We start from the raw sequence: 22,185 nt of genomic DNA on the forward strand, positions 1-22,185 counted from the left end.
ACATCGATAGCGTCGGACGTGAACTTCCTGACGAAATTGGCAACAGATGATTTTTTTTTGTTATAGGTTGGCCTGTATAACTTTCAGTACCATCCTTGCCAACGCTAGGTTTTGTTTTTCCCTTAATTACTTGAAATTTGATCTGCCCAAGTCCAAGCTTGGCCTTAAGAACTCTCTTCTTGAACTCTTCAAAATCTCTTTCATTAAGTGCCAAAACAATTGTCCTTCTTGTGTCATCAGTAGTTGTTGCATTCAGCACTCTCCACTCTGATCTTTGGTGGAATGGACTAGCATGGCTTATGAGAAGCAAGAACCGCCGACTCAGCCAACTTCAGTACCTGTACAATCGCTAGGCGAGGAACGCCAACAAGTGACCTGTTTGGCAGCCACACCACTGACTGAGTATATAACTGCGAGACTGTCATCATTAATACGACTTCTGAGAGTATTATGACTTTGTCTACAATTTATTCGCGTTGTATGTTGGGTATTCAGCCCGAAGGTTTGTTTTATCCTCCACAGCTACGCCAACAGCTTTCATAGATGGTCTAGGCATTAATGAAGAGGCGTACTAGGGAAATGGTGAGTGAGGTAGTTTCCCGTTGCTTTCCTCAGATTTATTCACAATCTAAGAAATTCTCTTTCTACAAAAATTAGACTTCTAACATCCCACGAACTCAAACTCGCACTTCACAATAGCCTCAAGCTAACCCAGTTTACTACTGCAACAGTCTGACAAAATCCCCAAATTGTGCACAATGGTACAGTCCTTACAAGAAGTAAGGACAGAATCAAACAAGTGAAAGCGAACGTCACCTTTAAAAGGTACAACACAAAGAAAACAGGAGTACTTACCCTAAACTGTGCAGATGACCACAAACCGTTAAATGCGTCACTGTATGGAATTTTAGGTAATCTACAAGAAAGACAACACCAAGTTTATTTTTTAAGAGAATTAGCGTACCTTTTTCATATTGCTTGGCCACAAGTGAAGTCTCGAAAGCAGGAATGTCACTGACACTTAATTCATGTTGATTGGACTTATCAGAGCTACTTATTTTATTGAGCAACTCCTTATTGTCTTTTAGATAGTCATAAAACTGGTTACGAGTGAAGTCTTTCATGTTAAATTTCACTGACACCAACCATTTCACAGAGTCAACACTTAACCTATTTCTTTCCTTGGTTCACTGTGCATGTATTAAAGAAAAAAAGTCTTTCTACGTTGGCATTATGTGCTAAATTGCAAAATAGACTTCTGCCAATTTCAGTGGTTCGGAAGAACATGTCGTATTGACACTATTTAGAAAAAACAGCCCAATTTTTATGGACTGGTTCTTTCAGGAAATTTTCATTATGCTTTTGCACTTCAGCATACTTCTGAAGATTTACAAATTGGTCAAATAATCTAACATCATCAATGTGTACACCTTAAGCACTAATATATTTAACAGTATCTTCAAGGTCAGTCCAGTTGAAATCTGAAGTTAAGGTAATCCATTTAAAAGTACTGAATTCTTCAAGGTACTCCAGGCATGCATTATATATATCATGGACTTCTTTCATGAAGGAATCACTCCCTTCCTGCAACCCTTCCTCCTTCAAAGTTCTCATCATTTCTTTCACTTTCATAGGAAAAAAATTATTTGAAAAACGAGCTTGTAAAATGCCAACAGTTTCTTCAAGTGCCTGTTTCACTTCAGTAATGGAATTATTCTCCTTTTCAACTTGAAGACTGTTCTCTTGAAAGACTGACATTAAAGACTGGCAAAATATTAAATACATTTCACTTAACGTATTGGTGAAAAACTTTTTCAAATTTGTTGCCGGGTTATCCACAGATAGAAAATAAGATCGAAGTGCTGGATACAGTTCAAGCATCCTTTCAACAGCTGGAAAAAGTGACAACCAACGAGTCTTTGTATGCTTCAATAGGGATTTGTAATTCACATCAACAAATTCACAAAAAAGTTTTTGGCTCTTCATTGCTTATGGTGAATGTAGAAAAGTAGTTGAACACTTTTAACACAATGCTTTTAACGTCAATTCACAATAAGTAAACTCCATGTTGAACACAATTATGCAACACGTGTGCTGGGCAGCCTACTCCAATCAAGGTTTCATTAAGCTGAGATTTGAGGTTAGAAAATACATTATTATCTCCTCTTCTTTTGAGACCACTAAAATTCGTATTGCAGTTATCTCCTCCAAAAGCAATGCAGGACATCTAACACCACTGAAGAGATTGTTGCAGCCTCTTCGTTACTAACACTGCTCGCAGCCCCCCGTTCCTGTAGTCGAAATACTGCATGAGCACAGGAAACAGTTTTGTATTCCCATGATTGCTGCCATTCGTACAAACACCAATGTATGATACGTTTTTGACTTGTTTAATGGCACTTCCTACACAGTGAGGTCCAAGTACATTATTGACAATGGCCTCAGACTTTGCACGAGCACAGTGAATATTTTTCCCTATTTCACAATCAGGAAATAATTTAGATGGAAGCTTAGACATACAATCCATAGTTTCGTAGCTCGTATGATGGACAGAATTGTGGTACACAAGAACTCCCTCTGCAGCAATCGCATTTTCGTTTAGTGATGTGTTCTTTTTGAAAAAAGTCAACACAATATTAAGTTGAAGTTGATGCACTTTGAACATTAGCTTTAAGATTTGCCTGTTGCAATGTGACTTTCTAAATCCATAGCTCCACTATTAGCCACAGAAACGTACGTTCCTGGTTTACATACTAGAAACAGGGCTTCTTCGTCGGTGAGGCCCTTTTTGAAGCATTTGTATCTTTTCTCCAATTCAGCAGTGAACTTACACTTTCCTTTTCCCGTAATACATTTAACGTACCAACAAATCACAACAGATATTGTAGAGTAGATCACAAGGATTGAGGCACAAATAAGCCGCAATATGGACGAAAATTATTCTTTAGCTTCCTTTTCCGCATGCTATCGCCGACTTCGACTATGGACTTCGACCAGCGATAATATACTAGTCAAAGACTACAGGAATTTAAAAAGTTCAAGCTGCAGCTGAAGACAAAGGTTATGGAATAAGCGAGTCTAAGTTTACGAAAATGGGTTTCCAGTTGGAAAAAGTTCATTTTAACATTATTAGGCGAAAATACGGATAATCAGCAAATAATTTAAAAATAAATACCGACGCCAGTACAGACGCTAAAAATAAGTGCATGTCCTGGTAAATACGGATGTCTGGTACCCTAATCACAACAATAATAACAACAACAACACAACAACAAATACGCCCACCGTTGGAAGGTTCGGGCCATTCTCAAGCAGGGATGCAACAATGCAAAAATTACGGACAAATGAAAATCAGAAAATCAAACCGCTAAAACATAAAGGAAAAGGTGAAATTAATTAATAAAACAGAATAAAATGAAAGAACGAATGAAACTTCAAACACATAGATCTTGTGAAAATTGCCTCGCTTGATAATCACTCAACTACACATACACAACACGTCTAACCAGAGCTAGACAATATACTATTATTTTGAAAATAATTATCTGATTAGGATACTAATTTTGAATTATTACTTGACAAACAAGGCATTTACTCCAAGGGAACATCGACATACAATATTTTTATTCCATACAAAAAGAATAATAATAATAATAGTTCGCGAACGAACCCAAGTTCCCAGAACGTATAATACACAGTTTTAAAATTCCGAAATATCACATGCACGGCACATTTTTAGTAGCTGATAAAACTTCATCGAAATACAAATAGCTGTATAACTGAGATGGTCCTGAAATTAAATCGGAATGGTCAAAACTTACAGTCTCGGGGATGTAGTAGAAATTCCAAGGCACAGGCCATAACTTAAGACGACGAGGCTCGAAGATAATTACACTTAATTAAAACAAACAAATATACTAAGGTGTTTCTGGAAAAGGAAGACCAAAAGAACTTGAAGAAGGTCCTTGGGGTATTAACCCGGTCGTATCATTGAACTCAGCCAGGATCCATAGGATCAGATGGATTCACGGTGAGGCGTGAATAAAGAGCCCATCCAGCCTCCATGCTCGCAGTAGACAGACTCAACGCTCGCTTCAGGATCAACAGGCTCGGTTTCATTCACTAGGGAAAAAAGTGTGCGACCAGAATGCGCAGTAAGTTACAGCAAAGGAAGCAAGTTCAGGCTCCCTTCGGGAGAGAGCAGCACCACGATAAGGCCTACAGCCTGAAACATTAATTCCCGTCGATACACAAGTAAAGTTCAAATGAGTTGAACCAAGTTCCCGGAGGCAGAAAATATAAGCAGTTCGTAACTCCAAATCACATTTAAAATGAAATAACTCCGCATCTTGATGATCCGCATTGTACCAGGAAATGATTGTGGGTTTTGGGCATGAGAAGGATCGCAGGTAGTGTTCGGTGTTTTTGGGCGAATAATAGATGGTTATGCTTTTTTTTCTATAAAATTTATTAATAATATCAAAGGATGTATCACCCTGCAATCTTACAGTAGAACTCAAATCTGTCACCAATATTTGTCAAAATCAAAGATTTATATTGTTTTCTTCTTGAAGTCAGTTTGAAAATGCCAAAATAAATATCAATCTTTCTTGGGATATTAATATCCTACAGTCTTTCTAAATCTCGTGAAAACACAAAATATCAATTTTGCACCTACAGTCTTAAAGTTTTAAATCACACAAAATGAATACACACACTTATCATAAAAAATTGAATAAAATATTTAAATTCTTGTTGAGTGTCTCTTGGTTTGTTTGGATTGAAAGAAATAATAATAAAGCACTTGAAAACCCTAAAGTTTGTCTAGGTTACGTAAATTTTAATTAATTATTAACTTTGAAAACAAATGTATCACAAAATGTGAACTTCTTTGATATGACGAGAAAATTATGGAATACTATTCACACGAAGCACTGGTAATATCACTGTATTGGATTAACTGTTTGGTAAAACTCAGTCAGTTTGTAATTACTCACTCTGAATAGAAATATCTGCTTACGAATGTTGAAGTTGGAGACTTGATGTCTGGAACATTCCGCGGAGTGCGGATGAAGACTCGAACTCGGCGATGTTCCGTGAAGAGACCACGTCGACATTCCTCGATGGGTACCATAGATGAAGAAATGATGTTCGATGTAGCAGGATGTAGTATTTCGCCAAGATTTCCGTCGCTCTTGGAGGTGATATTAGCACACGGAAAGTTCAATTGGCACTAGTCGATTCAGTAATCACGGAAATTATTACCACTCAATGCCGTGATACACAGTTCTGTTCTAACACTAATTTTACGATATTAGATTAATATTTACAGTCCTTGCTGCAAAAAACACAGCTCATAATCGTCACTGATTACGTCTGAAAATATGATTGTGAACAATTGTTGTTGGCAGATTAAGGTGATTTTATGATCGTGTTTATATAAAACTAGTCTGAATTATTTAATATAACTATTAAAAGTTCTTAATGTTTTCTGACTTTATTATAGTGTTGATCGAAAGATCGAGAATGTTCACTGGGAAAAGTAGCAAAGTCTTGTTCTATTATGGAACAAATGTTGAAAAAATAAGGTTATAGACAGTTCACTGTTATACTGTGTTAAAAAAAATGTGACTTAGAATGATTTCCGTTTGCCACACATGATGATTTAAGATATCGTCATAGTTCACAATTACACGAAATTAGTAAAGTGTACCAGTCCGTAAAATATCAGATACTTGAATTCTCACTCCAAATTATGGTCTTATTCAGTTAATAATTTCACAAGTTTTATATTACGGAAACGTCTAGAATTTTACAGGCGTGTTGGAACTTCACGTACGGTACTAGTTCAACGGCGTTCGATCATGGCCGGAACTACGTCCTCGCGAATCGCGACGGAGCATACTTTCTTCACTGACGAGACTGTACTCGCTGCACGTGTCAGACTGCTCTCTCTCCATGGCCTTGGCCCAGTGGCCTATATATATACACAGGTGGGTGGCGCTATGAATCAGGTGACGAAGAGTGCTCATTCTTCCCAAACTTTAAATCGTTATATTTCGAAACCTACTGGACGGATTTACTTGAAATTTGCAGTGTTTTACTTCCATAATGTTAGCTACAGTTTAGGGTTGGTCTCATTTTAATCGGTCCAGGCTTTGAATAGTTAATGAAACAGTCTAGAAACGTCTGTAGGGGAAGTAAGCTGTAAGCGGCGGTGACGTCACTTGACCTTGCTTGACTTGCTTGTGAAGTGTGGTAGGTACTAGAACATTCTTTCACACAGCAGTTCAGGTATCTGAATGGAATTGTATGCCGGAAATACAGTTTTTAATTTATATGTGCCAGAACCTAGGCCTTCCTGGTACATCACACAATAAAACCCAGTTCCAAAAATGTCCATGAAGGGAGCTATTTACGTTAATTCCGTCACACTCGGAGCAAAACAAACTCGAGAAGCTTTCTTCTGTTCAAGGCAACAGTAAACTTTCTAGCCTACATTACCTTTTAGAAAATACTTGTCTCATCAGTTCGGTCGTCAGGCTTTAACAATCAGCATCTTGATAATGGTTACAAACATCAAATAACCTTGCCGCCTAAGAGTCATGAGCACAATAGACATTCGAATGCGGGACCTCAGTTAATTCATTCATTTCTACGTACTCAATTTTGGATCATTAACAGTAAAATTATCATCAGGAAGATTGTGCATGCAGGTACAAGTGGTTATCGCTTCAAAGTCACAGCCCCTCGCCAGCTGGTGGGACAACTTCCTAGCTCGCGTCCATTCTACAACTGCGTAGTTGACTACACTGGACCCTTCACAATTTGAATCGCTCAGAAACGCTGCAAGCTGATGGGTAAATGATATACTGCTGTTTTCATCTGCATGACTACACATCGAAGTTGTCAGTAATTTGACCACGATGCTTTTTTATCAGCAATTCGACGATTCATTTCACGCCTTGAGATTGTTCTTAATATGTACAGTGATAATGGCACGAATTTTAAGGGTGCTAATAAAACCACACAGGCTGTGTGTATTCTATTCAAAGACAGCAATTTTCAAAGGGATTTGTCTGAATTTTCATGTACTCGTGGTTTTGACCGACATTTCTTCCCCGCAGAATCACCCCATTTCGGAGGACTTTGGGAAGCCGGAGTTAAATCTACTAAGTACCACGTGCGTCGTGTGATAGGTAACCAGTGCCTTACAGTTGAAGAGATGTGTACAGTGTGAATGCAGATTCAAGGCTCCTTGAAGTCTCGACCTTCATCTTCTGATAACCCTGAGGTTCTTACGCCCGGTCATTACTTGATTGGTGGTCCTCTTCTAGCACTTCTTGACCCCTTCCTATCAACAGATTGTTCCAGAATGCAAATGGTACAACAGTTCGTTCAGCAGGTCTGGAGGAGGTGGTCTATTGCCTATTTAAACCAATTTCAGCAACACGGTAAATGGGCAACAGCTGTTGCCAATGTCTTTGCAGGGATTCCAGTACTTTTACGATGATTATCTCGTGGAAACTAGCTGTGATAATCAAAGTCCACCACGGATCTGATGGCGAGTAGTTGATTTCCGTACTCCTAACAGCAGTGAACGTACTGTGTCCGCTACTCATTCAATGATGTATTGATGTTTTTTCCATCCCAGGGACTTGATTCAAGTATATTTATGTTGAAGTATCTTTGGAACACTCAGTGACAGGAACATTCAGCGAAAGTGAATTGTTCAGTCTCATATTTTATATTTATCTTTCTGCGTTTTATATTTTATATATCATGTTCTTCATTTGTCACATCGCGTTCGAATTAGGTGGGCGGTATGTTTGGACTCGATGTTTTGCTAAAGTTGTTCCTTGGAGCGCTGGGCGCTGCTCTCGCTCGCCAAACTTGTATGAGACTAGTACATCCCGATTTACACATGCGGTGCGTATGGTATGTGATGTGACACGATTTCTTCTGCCCCATCACGAGGCATAATGTACTCTTTTACATCAATGCAAACCGACATATTTGTGTATCAAATACCATTTTAAAATTACGGTCCACTATTTTTTGAACTTGTTTACAATGTATTTTAACGTGTTACCAGAATTACACGCTATGGACTCCGTTAATTTTCGTCGTGGAAAATAAGACTTTAACTTTCTTCAAGGCAATAGTGTTACGGACTTAATTAGAGCGAAGGAAAATCATGGCTGAGGATTCCCATCACGGATTCTGTCCAAGAAATGTGAGGATATAATGGAATGGGAAGAGCTTTGATTCTGGTCATGGGAGATTCTATTGTTTGTGTGATGGGAAGGGAAGCAGAAATTTGATGTTGAGGAATGTAGATGGGGAGAAGGAGTAAAACGACAAAATGTTAATTTTCCTCGTAGGTCTCATATTGACATCTTCATAAACAGTGCTTTACTGTACATTTAAATGTTTGGATCATAATAACTCAAATACCTTCTACGAAGAATTGAGATGAACCACCGTACAGAGACAATCGCCATTCCTTAAAGCAGACTACAGGTGATGCTGCTCCCTAGGTAACATCTGAACTGATGAAACATTCACCGACGTAACATTCTTCACTCTAAATTTAAGACTGGGAAACACGAAGATATTATTTTGAGAGAAAAGTCATTAAATGGAGAAACACAGTAACGGAAAACTATCAAAACCGCGTGTAAATGCGCAAGAGAGTTCTTAATACAGGGGGGATTGAGCGTAAGATGGCCATGTGTTCTGAAGAGAGAACGCCTTTTGTATTTCACTGATAAACGCATACCACGTGCTCTACTAATTTTGACAGCTCCCCTCCGAATTCAACTTCGTTCCCCAATTTGTTTCCAAGGAGTCCATCGCCTGTCAAAGGGGAGATGGATTCCGTTCTTTCAAAGGGTTCGAGATGTGCTTAAAACCTCATGAGATCGGTCAGTTACAGTGAAGCAGGATGTGACCCTTCTAATACGTAGTTCCAGCGAGAAGGTGAGAGGCCACTAATTGAAATTACAGTCCAAGCGGCTTGAAAACAATAAGGGCCATGACTTAGAATATGTCCGATATGCCCACCTCAACTCCAGAGCAACTGCTATTCGGACTCTCGGGACCTCTTACTAGGCCACTCAGCACTCTGAGATTCTCGAACTAGGACGTGACTACAGTAGCCCTAAACATGAAACACGAAATTTATTGAATACGTAAAATGATAATAATAGTACCAGGAGGTACACCCCAACGCCGGGCATTTAAATCTAGCGCCTAAATGAACTCCTCTATCTATTAAATGTGAAACAAATAATACAACAAGTTAGAACTTTACTCTGAAGATGTCACCACTAAAATCTATATATATAAAATAAGAGTTTTGTCTGTACATTGCTCAGAATTTGAAAATGACGGTATTTTTGTATCGATCACGTCCACAGTAACAATAAAATGCAGTTTTTACTTTTCCGTAATTTCTGTCTGTCTGTCTGTCTGTATGTATGTATGTATGTACACGCGTCACGAGAAAACGGCTAAAGAGAATTTAATAAAAATTGGTATGTAAAGTCAGGGAGTGAGCCGTTACAATCTAGGCTATAAGTTATTTTACTCACGCTGAGTAAAATGGTAGTTTAGGGGAAGGCCTAAAATTCAATTCTCAAATATTTATATTATTAGTGGTCATATCGATAAATACTTTAGTTATGTAGAATTAAATTTCTGATCATTTACGTCTTATGCATTTTACCGTACTGGCTATGACAACACAGATATTCATGAATTTGAATATTTGTTATTAAGTCCATATCAAGGCCGAGCCTCGACAAAATGGGTAAACAGAATTTAATGAAAATCGGTATGTACAGTCGGGGAATGAGAAACTACAGTTTAAGCTATAAACAATGTTATTCACCCTGAGTGAAATGGTAGTTTAGGGTAAGGCACATAAAATTTATTTTTTAAATACCTATGTTCTTGGTCCTATGGAAAAGTACTAAATAACAAAAGTTATAGAGAATATAATTTCCGATCATTTATGTTTTATTCAGTTTTACCGTACCGACTATGATAAGAGTGGTATTTCAGAACCAGAATACAATTAATAATGTGACGGCCTACAATATCGAAAGCGCGTAACATAGATCAACAATAACATTACACTGACCGTTTTTGTTGTAATGTTCTTTGTCTCTTATGCTGACATTCAACTCCGATAGATGGAATTACTGCTGCGTACCGAGTATAACAGCCTAACTGAAAATTGGCGGGAAATAGCTGAGGAGTTAGATAACTTTTTTCTTTAGCATGCCAATCCTCTGGTTCATACAATTTCTGATACTGCTGGTTCGTAACACACTGGTTCATCATAGTATGCCAGCTATTCGATACCTACTCTGACGCGCTGTTTTGAATGAGCAGTGTGCGCACTTAAGTCAGAGGCTCAGTTAGTAGGAGTAGTAGTACGAACTGATCTGTAATTACAATTTAGCCCTATTAAAAATTAAAGTACCAGAATTCACTAAATAACTCAAAATTCAACCCTGAAAAGAGCCGTTTCTTAGGAAAAGCTTCTTCCTCTTCACTTTCATTAAATCTACATTAATTTTATTCCAAATTAGCAGCGAAGATGTGGTTTCTTCTCTGGCTTGGAGGAAAAATTGCCTCCACGTCAGATAGTTCTTTCCCCCGCCAGTGTAGTGAATTGAGATTTTCCGACTCATCGGGTACTCCCAGGAAGCCGATAAGTAAACGGGCATAGTTTTTGCCCTGGGACTATCCATTATTTGAACACCCCCCCCCCCGCCGAAAAAAGGACAAAGATTGTTCATAGATCACGGATGTCTGCGTCTTGGTCATTCCATCTCTGTAGCTTTGGACTGTTAGTTCGGCAGCATTGTATTCGTTAAAAGTGAAAAAAAGTGTGGTTTTTCATTTGATCGAGTATTTCATATGAAGGCATTGCTTTTAATCGCGCCATTCCTACCGACGTCATTGTAATGACCCATGTTCATTTTAGTTGGGAAAACCACTAAGAGCGTATTCCTGAGAATCAATAAAGGCAGGCGGAGAGTGAGTGTCTGCCATTATAATGAAAACTCCCCAACCCGATTGTGACTGACGGTAGGCAAAGTGGCCTACCATTACAATGAAAATTCCCTAACCCAGTCTTGATATGAGAAAAGACGTTGGTGACTTGCCCGTCGTGCTTCTATGGCAACGTTAAGAGCTATGCAACTTAATACCATCTTGCTCACAACGTTTACACTAAATAACCCAGAATTATGTATAAAATTTAGATTTCCGTAGCGAAACACGGGTACGTCTGGTAGTCTGATATAATTTTGTAATTGTGAAGTGTCCTGAAATGTGTGAATTTCTATTTGTTTTCCATTCATCAAGAAGTTTGGACATTCTCTCCTAGATGACACTACCAAAGAACTACGATCATGCAACCTGGTGGGTGGTATAATAACTTATAATTCAAGGAAGTTTTGTATTTAAAGTTTCTTTTACTAATTGATGTTCACTTATTTTTGGGTTGGCAATATTTATCTTTCCTTTCCGCCAGTTTTGAATCTAGCAAGTCCCTAATTTCTGTAATTAATTTTCCACCTATCACACGCTTCTTCTCTGATTCTGGGTGTCACTTTTGTGCTCAACCAATAAAATTCTGTGGGCATGCCTTGATTATTCATGAATGATCTGCGGCTTTGCACGTCTCTTGGCCAATTGATCGTCATCTTACTCAGTGTGTGTGTCAAGCAGGAGGCGGGCGGCGCCTCATTCATCAGGCAGCAGTACTTCGACAAGGTAATGGCCATATAACATCTTTATTTCTTGCTACATCCGCAGTTTAACTTGAGGGAAACTTCTGAATCATAACTATGTAACCCAGTTTTCCTAAATATGAAACTTTCAGCCGGCTAATATAAAAACTTCATAAAATCTTTAACTGTAAATCGGAGATAGAGAGTAATGTACCCTCTCGAGCTCCCCTTCATCTTGGTTAGAGGTGCCACGCTTTTGTTTCTCCAATATATTAAAGTTATCTCCACGCGTGCTACATCAGTAGTTTGGGAATAGCCCCCGTTTGGTTGGCCAAGTTCTCTATAGGTTTTACATCTTTTTTAGAGGCTGTCTTCGACGCCATTCAAATTGTACTCGGGTCGTTTATTTAACCTGTTATTTTTCACTAAGGCCCTGTAGGTTGGGTACAAGATACCTATGTGTAATAAGATTTCTAATTGTAAATAGGGCCTTGTAAGGTCAGAGATTATTAGAGTTTCATGCTATGTTGCCTGGAGTAGGCTTGGAAAACTGAGAGCCTGTTAGCTCTTTTTCTAAGTTTTGTAAGATTAATGGATGCCTCTTGAAGGCTAGATGTTGTAATTTTGGGAAGCAAGTGCTCCGTGAATTAGGTGTTTTCTGCCCTTTGAACAAATTTGTGCTCGTCTGTAAATTTGAGCAGGGAGCTCAAAAATTGTAAAATTAGGGGCTTGAAGCCCAAGAGTGTTCAAGTTCTGAAATCTTGGATTTTTCTAGTCTTGTTTCTGAATTGCTATTTTTTACCTGAAATGTCATTGCTATCTCACTAAGTGAATATTTGTTAAGTTGTTGTTTTCAAAAATATAACCTTCAGTTTACGTTTTAAATTCAATTTTTGACATTGTAGTTAGACCCATTCATCCCTTCACCTTCTTTCACCTCTGCGATCAGCAAATCTCCGGAGCAATAATAATAATAATAATAATAATAATAATAATAATAATAATAATAATAATAATAATAATAATAATAATAATAATAATAATAATAATAATAATAATAATTGTACCGGGAGGTACACCTCAACTCCGCACATTTAAAAGAAGCGCCTTAAAGAATGCTATCTCTCATACAAAGAGTGAAACAACTAATGCATGAAGTTGCGACATTGACCAGAAGATGTCACCATTGAATTACTGAGCAATGGTTTACGTCAAGAAGTTTAGACATTTCTCCATAGATCCCATTACAAAAATTGAGGTAATGCACTTCGGTGCAAGGTAAAAGAATTAATGAATTAAAGAAGTTTTGTGTTATTATGTTTTCTCAACTAAATTATCTTTCATTTATTTTGTTATTTCAAGGTTTGCAACCCTTCTTTCTCATTCCGCCAATTTTTGAATCTGGCCAATCAGGAGTTTTCTGTGATTATTTTTCAACAATCACACGTTTCTTGTACCTTTCTAATTTGCCAATAAAAATGACGGGGTGTGTCCAGAACCCTCTCGAACCGTCCCCTCGCGCGTATAAGCTGCGGCTTTTCAGGCTGCCTTGTCTTTTGACGCCGAATTTCTGAGAGTGTGTGTTAAGACAGGAGGTGGGGCGCCCCATTCTCCGCCAGGCAGTTCATCAGCCCAGGTAATGGCCACAAGTCATATCTCTCTGTAGCTACCTCCGCAGACTTACACGAGGGGAAGGTTCTAATTTCTAACTATGTAACCTCCTGTTTTCCAAAACGTAAACCTTCTTTCGGCTAATGTAAAATTTCATAACATCTTGAACTGTAAATCGGGGATAGAGAGTGTGTTACCCTCTCGAGTTCCCCTTCAACTTAGTTCGAGGTGACTACAGATGCGAGCTGAAGAGAAGACTAGCGGGACGTGAGGTGGGATACGGGGGAGCAGCTTTCTCTCTCTGTCGTCTCGGCTATGGTTCTTCCTAAAAGTATCGTCAGCCAGCCAGAAGCCAGTCTCCCTTTGATGATACAAATGGCGAGTCGAACAGTTCGCTAGTGTTGATCTTGTCTGTGTGTTGTAAGTGTTGAACAGCGATTTATATATTGAGACTTACATAACTGTGTTATAAAACATTTATGTTATTATAGTACTACTTTGTATTACTATTATGGAACCCTGCCGGAAGAAAGGAAAGACTATCCACAGCGAAGCTAGTGAGGTTATCAGACATGTTATCCAAGAATGTGATGAAGATGCACGAGAAGGGAAACTGTTTTGTGTGTCACCAAGAAAAGTGACATAGAGACACAAGGATTGATGAAGATAATTTAGGCCTACAGACTATTGTTTTAATGTTATTTTATTTCATAGTTTTGACTATCAAGAAAAGTGACATAGAGACACAAGGATTGATGAAGCTAATTTAGGCCTACAGTCTATTGTTTTAAATGTTATATTATTTCATAGTTTTGCCTATCAAGAAAAGTGACATAGAGACACAAGGATTTATTAAGATAATTTAGGCCTACAGACTATTGTTTTAAATGTTATATTATTTCATAGTTTTGCCTATCAAGAAAAGTGACATAGAGACACAAGGATTGATGAAGCTAATTTAGGCCTACAGTCTATTGTTTTAAATGTTATATTATTTCATAGTTTTGACTATCAAGAAAAGTGACATAGAGACACAAGGATTGATGAAGCTAATTTAGGCCTACAGTCTATTGTTTTAAATGTTATATTATTTCATAGTTTTGCCTATCAAGAAAAGTGACATAGAGACACAAGGATTGATTAAGATAATTTAGGCCTACAGTCTATTGTTTTAAATGTTATATTATTTCATAGTTTTGCCTATCAAGAAAAGTGACATAGAGACACAAGGATTGATTAAGATAATTTAGGCCTACAGTCTATTGTTTTAAATGTTATATTATTTCATAGTTTTGCCTATCAAGAAAAGTGACATAGGGACACAAGGATTGATTAAGCTAATTTAGTCCTACAGTCTATTGTTTCAAATATTATTTTATTTCATAGTTTTGCCTATCAAGAAAAGTGACATAGAGAGACAAGGATTGATTAAGCTAATTTAGTCCTACAGTCTATTGTTTCAAATATTATTTTATTTCATAGTTTTGCCTATCAAGAAAAGTGACATAGAGAGACAAGGATTGATTAAGCTAATTTAGGCCTACAGACTATTCTTTTAAATGTTATTTTATTTCATAGTTTTGTGTGTCACCAAGAAAAGTGACATAGGGACACAAAGATTGATGAAGATAATTAGGCCTATAGTATTTTTAAATATTTTGTGATTAAATAAAATTCTATAAAATTGAGTTCGTCAGTAAACTAACTCGTCGAATAATGAATAAATTCCCTCCTCTCTCACCCATTTCAGATGGTACAGCACTGGATTTCTGAGCGTACAATATGTCTGTGGGTTCGACCTCGGCTAAGTGCAATGGTATCTGAAGGTGCTGAACTACGTCAGCGTCGTGTCGACAGGTTTATCGACACGTAAAATAACCCTTGCGGCACAGAATTCATGACGCACAAGCGAGAACGTTGTGATACAGAATAGTAGAATAGAATAATCCCATCCCCTAGTTCCGGATTTCCTGGAACTGGGGACAGAGTAATCATTTATTGCCATTTTTTATATGAATGCTCTCCTTATATATATATATTACTACGTTAAACATCATAATTACCCCTAATCACTATTTAGCCTACACCCAATCCCTAATTGTAGTTTTTTAATTTTATTTCTTTTTGTTTTAGACATTAACAGTGTTATATTGTCTAGGACAACACGTATCTTACCGGTACTCCTATTATTAATTAGTGTAATTTGTTTTAAGAGTCCGAACATATTTCTCCTTAGCTTACATTAGACATTATACACTGACTGACAGAGCAAATGCAACACCAAGAAGGAGTGGTTCGAAAGGGATGAAAGTTGGGGAAAAAACAGAAACGGCACGGACGAATAATTGATGTTTATTTCAAACCGATATGCAGGTTACACAATGCGCACGGCATCGACTCAGTAGGATGTAGGACCACAGCGAGCGGCGATGCACGCAGAAACACGTCAAGGCACAGAGTCAATAAGAGTGCAGATGGTGTCCTGAGGGATGGTTCTCCATTCTCTGTCAACCATTCGCCACAGTTGGTCGTCCGTACGAGGCTGGGGCAGAGTTTGCAAACGGCGTCCAATGAGATCCCACACGTGTTCGATTGGTGAGAGATCCGGAGAGTACGCTGACCACGGAAGCATCTGTACACCTCGTAGAGCCTGTTGGGAGATGCGAGCAGTGTGTGGGTGGGCATTATCCTGCTGAAACAGAGCATTGGGCAGCCCCTGAAGGTACGGGAGTGCCACCGGCCGCAGCACATGCTGCACGTAGCGGTGGGCATTTAACGTGCCTTGAATACGCACTAGAGGTGACGTGGAATCATACGCAATAGCGCCCCAAACCATGATGCCGCGTTGTCTAGCGGTAGGGCGCTCCACAGTTACTGCCAGATTTGACCTTTCTCCACGCCGACGCCACACTCGTCTGCGGTGACTATCACTGACAGAACAGAAGCGTGACTCATCGGAGAACACGACGTTCCGCCATTCCCTCATACAAGTCGCTCTAGCCCGGCACCATGCCATGCCAGGCGTGCACGTCTATGCTGTGGAGTCAATGGTAGTCTTCTGAGCGGACGCCGGGAGTGCAGGCCTCCTTCAACCAATCGACGGGAAATTGTTCTGGTCGATATTGGAACAGCCAGGGTGTCTTGCACATGCTGAAGAATGGCGTGCGGGGCTGCCACCGCTTGGCGGCGGATGCGCCGATCCTCGCGTGCTGACGTCACTCGGGCTGCGCCTGGACCCCTCGCACGTGCCACATGTCCCTGCGCCAACCATCTTCGCCACAGGCGCTGCACCGTGGACACATCCCTATGGGTATCGGCTGCGATTTGACGAAGCGACCAACCTGCCCTTCTCAGCCCGATCACCATACCCCTCGTAAAGTCGTCTGTCTGCTGGAAATGCCTCCGTTGACGGCGGCCTGGCATTCTTAGCTATACACGTGCCCTGTGGCACACGACAACACGTTCTACAATGACTGTCGGCTGAGAAATCACGGTACGAAGTGGGCCATTCGCCAACGCCGTGTCCCATTTATCGTTCGCTACGTGCGCAGCACAGCGGCGCATTTCACATCATAGCATACCTCAGTGACGTCAGTCTACCCTGCAATTGGCATAAAGTTCTGACCACTCCTTCTTGGTGTTGCATTTGCTCTGTCAGTCAGTGTATATTAACTGAATGGCTGAATGAGTGAATGACTGACTGCATGTCTGGATGAGTTGAATGATTGGATCGTAATCATAAAATTGTTATACGCGCACATAATCAATCTGGTTCATTATTATTATTATTATTGTTATTATTATTATTATTGTTGTTGTTGTTGTTTCGGAGTTATCCGTGGTAGTTAGAGGTGAAAGAAGGTGCTGGGGATGAATGGGTCTCAATCTACGAAATTAAAGTTAATTTAAAATTTAACAAGGTTATATTTTCTTTTCAAGATCAAGAGATAACAAATATAACAGGTACTTAGTAGCCTAGCAACAAATCGAGAATGTACAATTACAGTAGTTACAGGATTTGGGCTCCGAGAGCCAGACACACAATTCTTGAGCTATAAGCCCAACTTTACCCGTATACCAGATTCAACCAAGGGGTAGAAGACCCCAATCATGCTCAAGAGCACTTGCTCCCAATTACATAGTAAAAGCCTCCTCGAGGCACACAGAAACCATTTTTTTTTTATTTTTTGGGAAGAGCAACCCGCTCTCAAAGTTCCAGCCTATCAAAGGCCACACCAAACTCCACCTTCAAGCTGTCCTCCAATTACATGAAAACAGGGGTTAAAAAAAATACCCAACCTACTGAGGCCTACTCAATAAAGAAACAGGACAATTACATGGCCTCCAAAATACCAACTTGAGAGGAGGCGTCCTTGCACTCCTAATACACTTTATTTAAAACCTATTTGGCACTAGGCCGCATATGCAAGGGCTAATCCCATACTAAAGAGTTGACACGATAGGAAAACTTATTACATTACGAAAGGAAGAAAAATGGTTGAGAAAACGTAGTCACCTCAAAAACAATATGAAAGGGAGCTCGAGAGGGTTAGGCACTCTCTATCCCAATTTGCAGTTTAAAGAGATAGAATATATACCAAGTGTCTATTACATTTTAGAGGAAAGTTACATGATAAAAGGTATCGAACCTGCCCCGAGCGTTAAACTGCTGAGCTGGCAAGAAAAGAAGTTATTAAAAGGTCATTACCTTGTTGATGAACCGCTGCCCGACGAAAGAGGCGCTTCCCGCCCCCTGCTATATAATTTACACAATGATAGATGTTACTGAAGTGGCGCAGAGACCCGAAAATCAGCAGTTTATATACCCTTGTGGAAAGTTCGAGGCGTTTCGTGAATGATAACACCCGCCCACAAGCATTTTATTGGATGGCCAAAAGATTACAAGTCAAAACTGAAGAAGACATCTTGGATTGGTGGAAAATTAATTACAAAAATTACTCATTGGTCGAATTCATAACTGGTGGAAAGAGAAGGGTTATACAGCCAACCTAAACAATGACTAAAAGAAATTTAACAAAGAACAAACTTATGCATACTAAAATTCTTCAAAAAAAAGTTCTTTCATTTCGCACTAGGGTGCACCGTTGTATTTCTTCAGTCGTGCCATCTAGAAGAGAATGTTCACACTTCTCACTACAGAGGTAACAAAAATAAATCGAAAAAGACACAGTTCAGAACTCTTCAAAATTTACAGATAGCGACATCTTCTGATAACCTTATTATTATTATTTTCTTCATGTAACGAACACGCCGGGACATGTGTTTGAGAGAGAATGTATTCGTAACTCGGCACACTGACGAATGAAATTGACCAGCCTTTAGTTCACTTCATGAAACTTACTACATAGGAAATACAGGAAATAAATATCGTCTTCTTCTAGTAATGTAACCGTCATCGGACGTTGGCGATCATTTTGTAAAAATATGTAAAAAGTATTATAATAATTAATACAGTATATATATTAAAATAAAAAATAATAACAGAAGTTCTTTCGATTTGCACCTTGAGGATGGATTCTGCCCGTGATAAAATCTAATTGAAGATGGTATAAATTCCCAGTGTCACTGGAAAATAACCTAGATTACCTAGATTACCAGTTGGAAACTGCCTTGTCTTAATATTTCGCTGGTCAGATGTAGTCTATTAATAGATTAATAATGTTACCCACCTGCGATATACAAGCATACATCAAGTGCCTTGCAGGAAGAGACTACCTGAGGACACTGCGACTGCGAGAGCGAACGTTTTCAGAAACGCAAGTACATACACCAGCTTGGTGACGATAAGCCAGGAACGAGGGGAAAAGCGAGGGCTAACGCATTCCCGGTCACATTCCTTGCGAAACTCTTCTCCTGAGCTCCCATGTATACGATTTTGTAACCGTTTCTCTTTTCTGTAAAGCGTATTAACGTTCATTCTAGTCACCTCAATAACTTGGGATTAGCCTCTGCTTCATCGGGCCGAGAGCCCCATTTAGGAGCGCAAGTGTACGCCTCCATACATTTTGTGTGCGGGCCCGTTTTCTTTTCCACGAAAGCCCAATAGTTTGGGCACTAGTTGCTCCTGTGTACAAATCGTAAAATTGTAGGTTGGGTCTAGAGAGGCCAGAAATTTGTAAGAATTTTTATGTAATGTTGCCTTGAGTAGGCTGCAAGAAATTAGGAGCGCAGTCCCCTTCGTTCAAGTTGGAGAGCATGTAAGCTCTTTTGTGAGATTGCTGTAATATTGAGGGGTGCCTATGGAAGGCCGTAAATTCTTACTGTTGGAGCCAAGTGCTCGTGAACACTTTGTATTGGGAATGGTAAAATTGGAACTGGAAGCTCAGTAATTGTAATCTTCAACCCATGGGTTTTCTTTCTTGAATTAAACTGCTATTTGTACCTGTAAGCCTGTTATTTCAGTAAGTGAAAATTTTGTTATATTTGTGATTCAAAGAGAAATATAAAATTAATCTTTGATATAGTATATAGACCCATTCCACTCAGCACCTTCTTTCACCTCTTTATGCTCCACGGAAGCTCCGTAGTAATAATAATAATAATAAGCAGGAGAAGAAGAAGAAGAATGGGTCGATGAGAAACTGATGGCCATAATAAGGGCAACGCTAACTAATGCCATACCCAAATTAAAATCCCAAGGATATCTCTCTGAAACATTTGAGATCAAGACAGGCGTTCGACAGGGAAATAGGCTGTCACCTCTTTTGTTCAACTGCATAATTGAGAAGGGAATACTGGATTGCCAAAAGTCGTTACAAGAAAGGAACCTTTACAAACCTTTAAGGATTGGGGCAAAGAAAAATGGAGTGGAAATGGATTGCTTAGCGTTCGCTGATTATGTAGCCGTGCTGAGAGCAAATTTCGAAAGTGCAGCATGCCAGGTCAATGTGTTGAAGGAAGTAGCAAAACAAAAGAGGTTTAAAAATGTCCTTTCAAACGACAGAAGTAATGATGGCACAACTAAACACCAAATATGGAACGATAAACCGTGGTAAGGAATTTAAATACCTTGGGGAATGGATCCAGTAAAATGGACTTGACAAAGAGGCCATAGCAGCGAGAATCAAGAAACTGGAAGTCACTTTTCAAACCACCTGCCACATATACAACAAAAAGTGCCTTTCTCTGAACACGAAAATTCGTCACTACGACACTGTCATCAAACCACTGCCTTATCCCGCCCGAGAAATGTTTACCTTGCGGATTAAAGAGGAAAGAGAGAAAGATCCTGCACACCATACTAGGCCCAAACTAAACGATGGCATGTACGTAAAAAACACAGGCGAGAAGTATACTTCTTAGAGACGATCACGGGCAAAATGCGAAAAGGCAGAGTTCGCTTCTTCAGTCATATACGACGGTTGATCTACTCTCGATAAACGAATACTTGACTCAAAAGCAAAAACGGTAATTTCATTGGTACGGCAATGTCAAGAAAGGTTTAAAAAAACTGGGCGTACAAAGAGAAGATGCACAAGACCGAAATATTTTCAGAGCAGCCATCAACACAACACTTCTGGGACTTTACGGGACGATTAAGGGGCAACTGGTGCGAGATGGAAAGAAGGACGTCTTGCTAAACACAGTGAGCTAATGAAGACGATGTGGACCAAGCGAAACATGAAGAAATGCCGGAATATAAAGTGAGGCTTATCGTGGTCCCTAGTTGGCCGATTAGCGACGTTGAATGAATAAAAAATAATAATGGTAATTAAAATTATTCATTTTTTATTTACAAAACGGTAATGTTTCGAAGATCAAATTCATTTCATCAAGTCTTCAAAAACCGTATTGTGTACTATTACAATTTCTATAGTCGTCAGTACGGGGAACTGGTGCATAGTGCTTCGAAAGTAATTTATTATATATCCTTGGAAAACCGGAAATAACTTAAGCAAACATCAGCCTCTCTTTTCCTATAATATTCATTCTTCCATTTTCCTTCTGCACGATGGCTGCTAGTTGTACTTCCACTTGAGGTAATCATCAGTGCCACCTTGTGAGACAGGAGACTGTGACATGAGGTGCCCGTGGGACGGGGTCCTCCTCCCGATCTGAGCGCTTCTTTCACAACGTCACAGGGTAGTTCCGTAATCTCACTGACTCCCTTTCACAGTCACAGTTACACGATGCTAATGTCTTGTCCTTGTCCTCGACTTTAACTTTGGTGTGTTCGTTTCAGGGCGACTCTGGGAGTCCCGTGGTGGTGGACGGTGAAGTTGTTGGGATCGTATCCTGGGGTGCGAAGAAGACTCTCTATTTTCCTAACGTTCACACCCGAGTGTCGTCCTATATCGACTGGATAGAGGAGCATGTGGGCGCGTTGCCGAGAGACAAGTGATGAATTTGCATCTCACTTCCTGAATAAAACACATATTAATATTACTTCGTGTATTTAATCTCTCCAGTCTTCGCATCCTAAATAGCAACACGTACACAGTGGGTAAGAGTCGGTTTTTAGTAGTATAAGTGGATGGTTCTGGAAGCACCGCCACCGGGGGCTCCACTGCAGAGGCCTCCATCGCATTGACCTCTGGCAAGGTCATATTTGTAAACAAAACCACGTGCTCTTGTTTGTAAACAGAGCCACGTGCTATTTTGACAGCTGTCAAGCTGACAGCCACGTGCTTTTTTGACAGCGGCCAGCTTTAATCGTGCTGGTCTCTTTATGGAACTGAAACTCATCGTGGTGGCGGGTAATTCAAAATCCACGTGCTTTTTGACAGCTGTCATCCGCCATCTTGCATCGATAACCTCAGTGCTGCCCTTTTTTACGACACTACCTTTGAAATGTGGTGGCGGT

General features: G+C 39.5%; 1 protein-coding gene across 1 annotated transcript in view; it reads left to right on the plus strand.

The window, feature by feature from the left end:
* The window catches only part of LOC137502685 (trypsin-like), a 133,158-nt gene extending 111,435 nt beyond the window's left edge, over window positions 1–21,723 (plus strand). Inside the window, exon 3 of the mRNA XM_068229627.1 lies at window positions 21,565–21,723. Coding sequence (XP_068085728.1) covers window positions 21,565–21,723 — 159 coding nt within the window. The remainder of the gene's footprint in view (window positions 1–21,564) is intronic.
* The last annotated feature ends 462 nt before the right edge of the window (window positions 21,724–22,185 follow it).

This window comes from Anabrus simplex, chromosome 11 (genome assembly GCF_040414725.1).
Source record: "Anabrus simplex isolate iqAnaSimp1 chromosome 11, ASM4041472v1, whole genome shotgun sequence".
NCBI classification, from domain to species: Eukaryota; Metazoa; Arthropoda; class Insecta; order Orthoptera; family Tettigoniidae; genus Anabrus; species Anabrus simplex.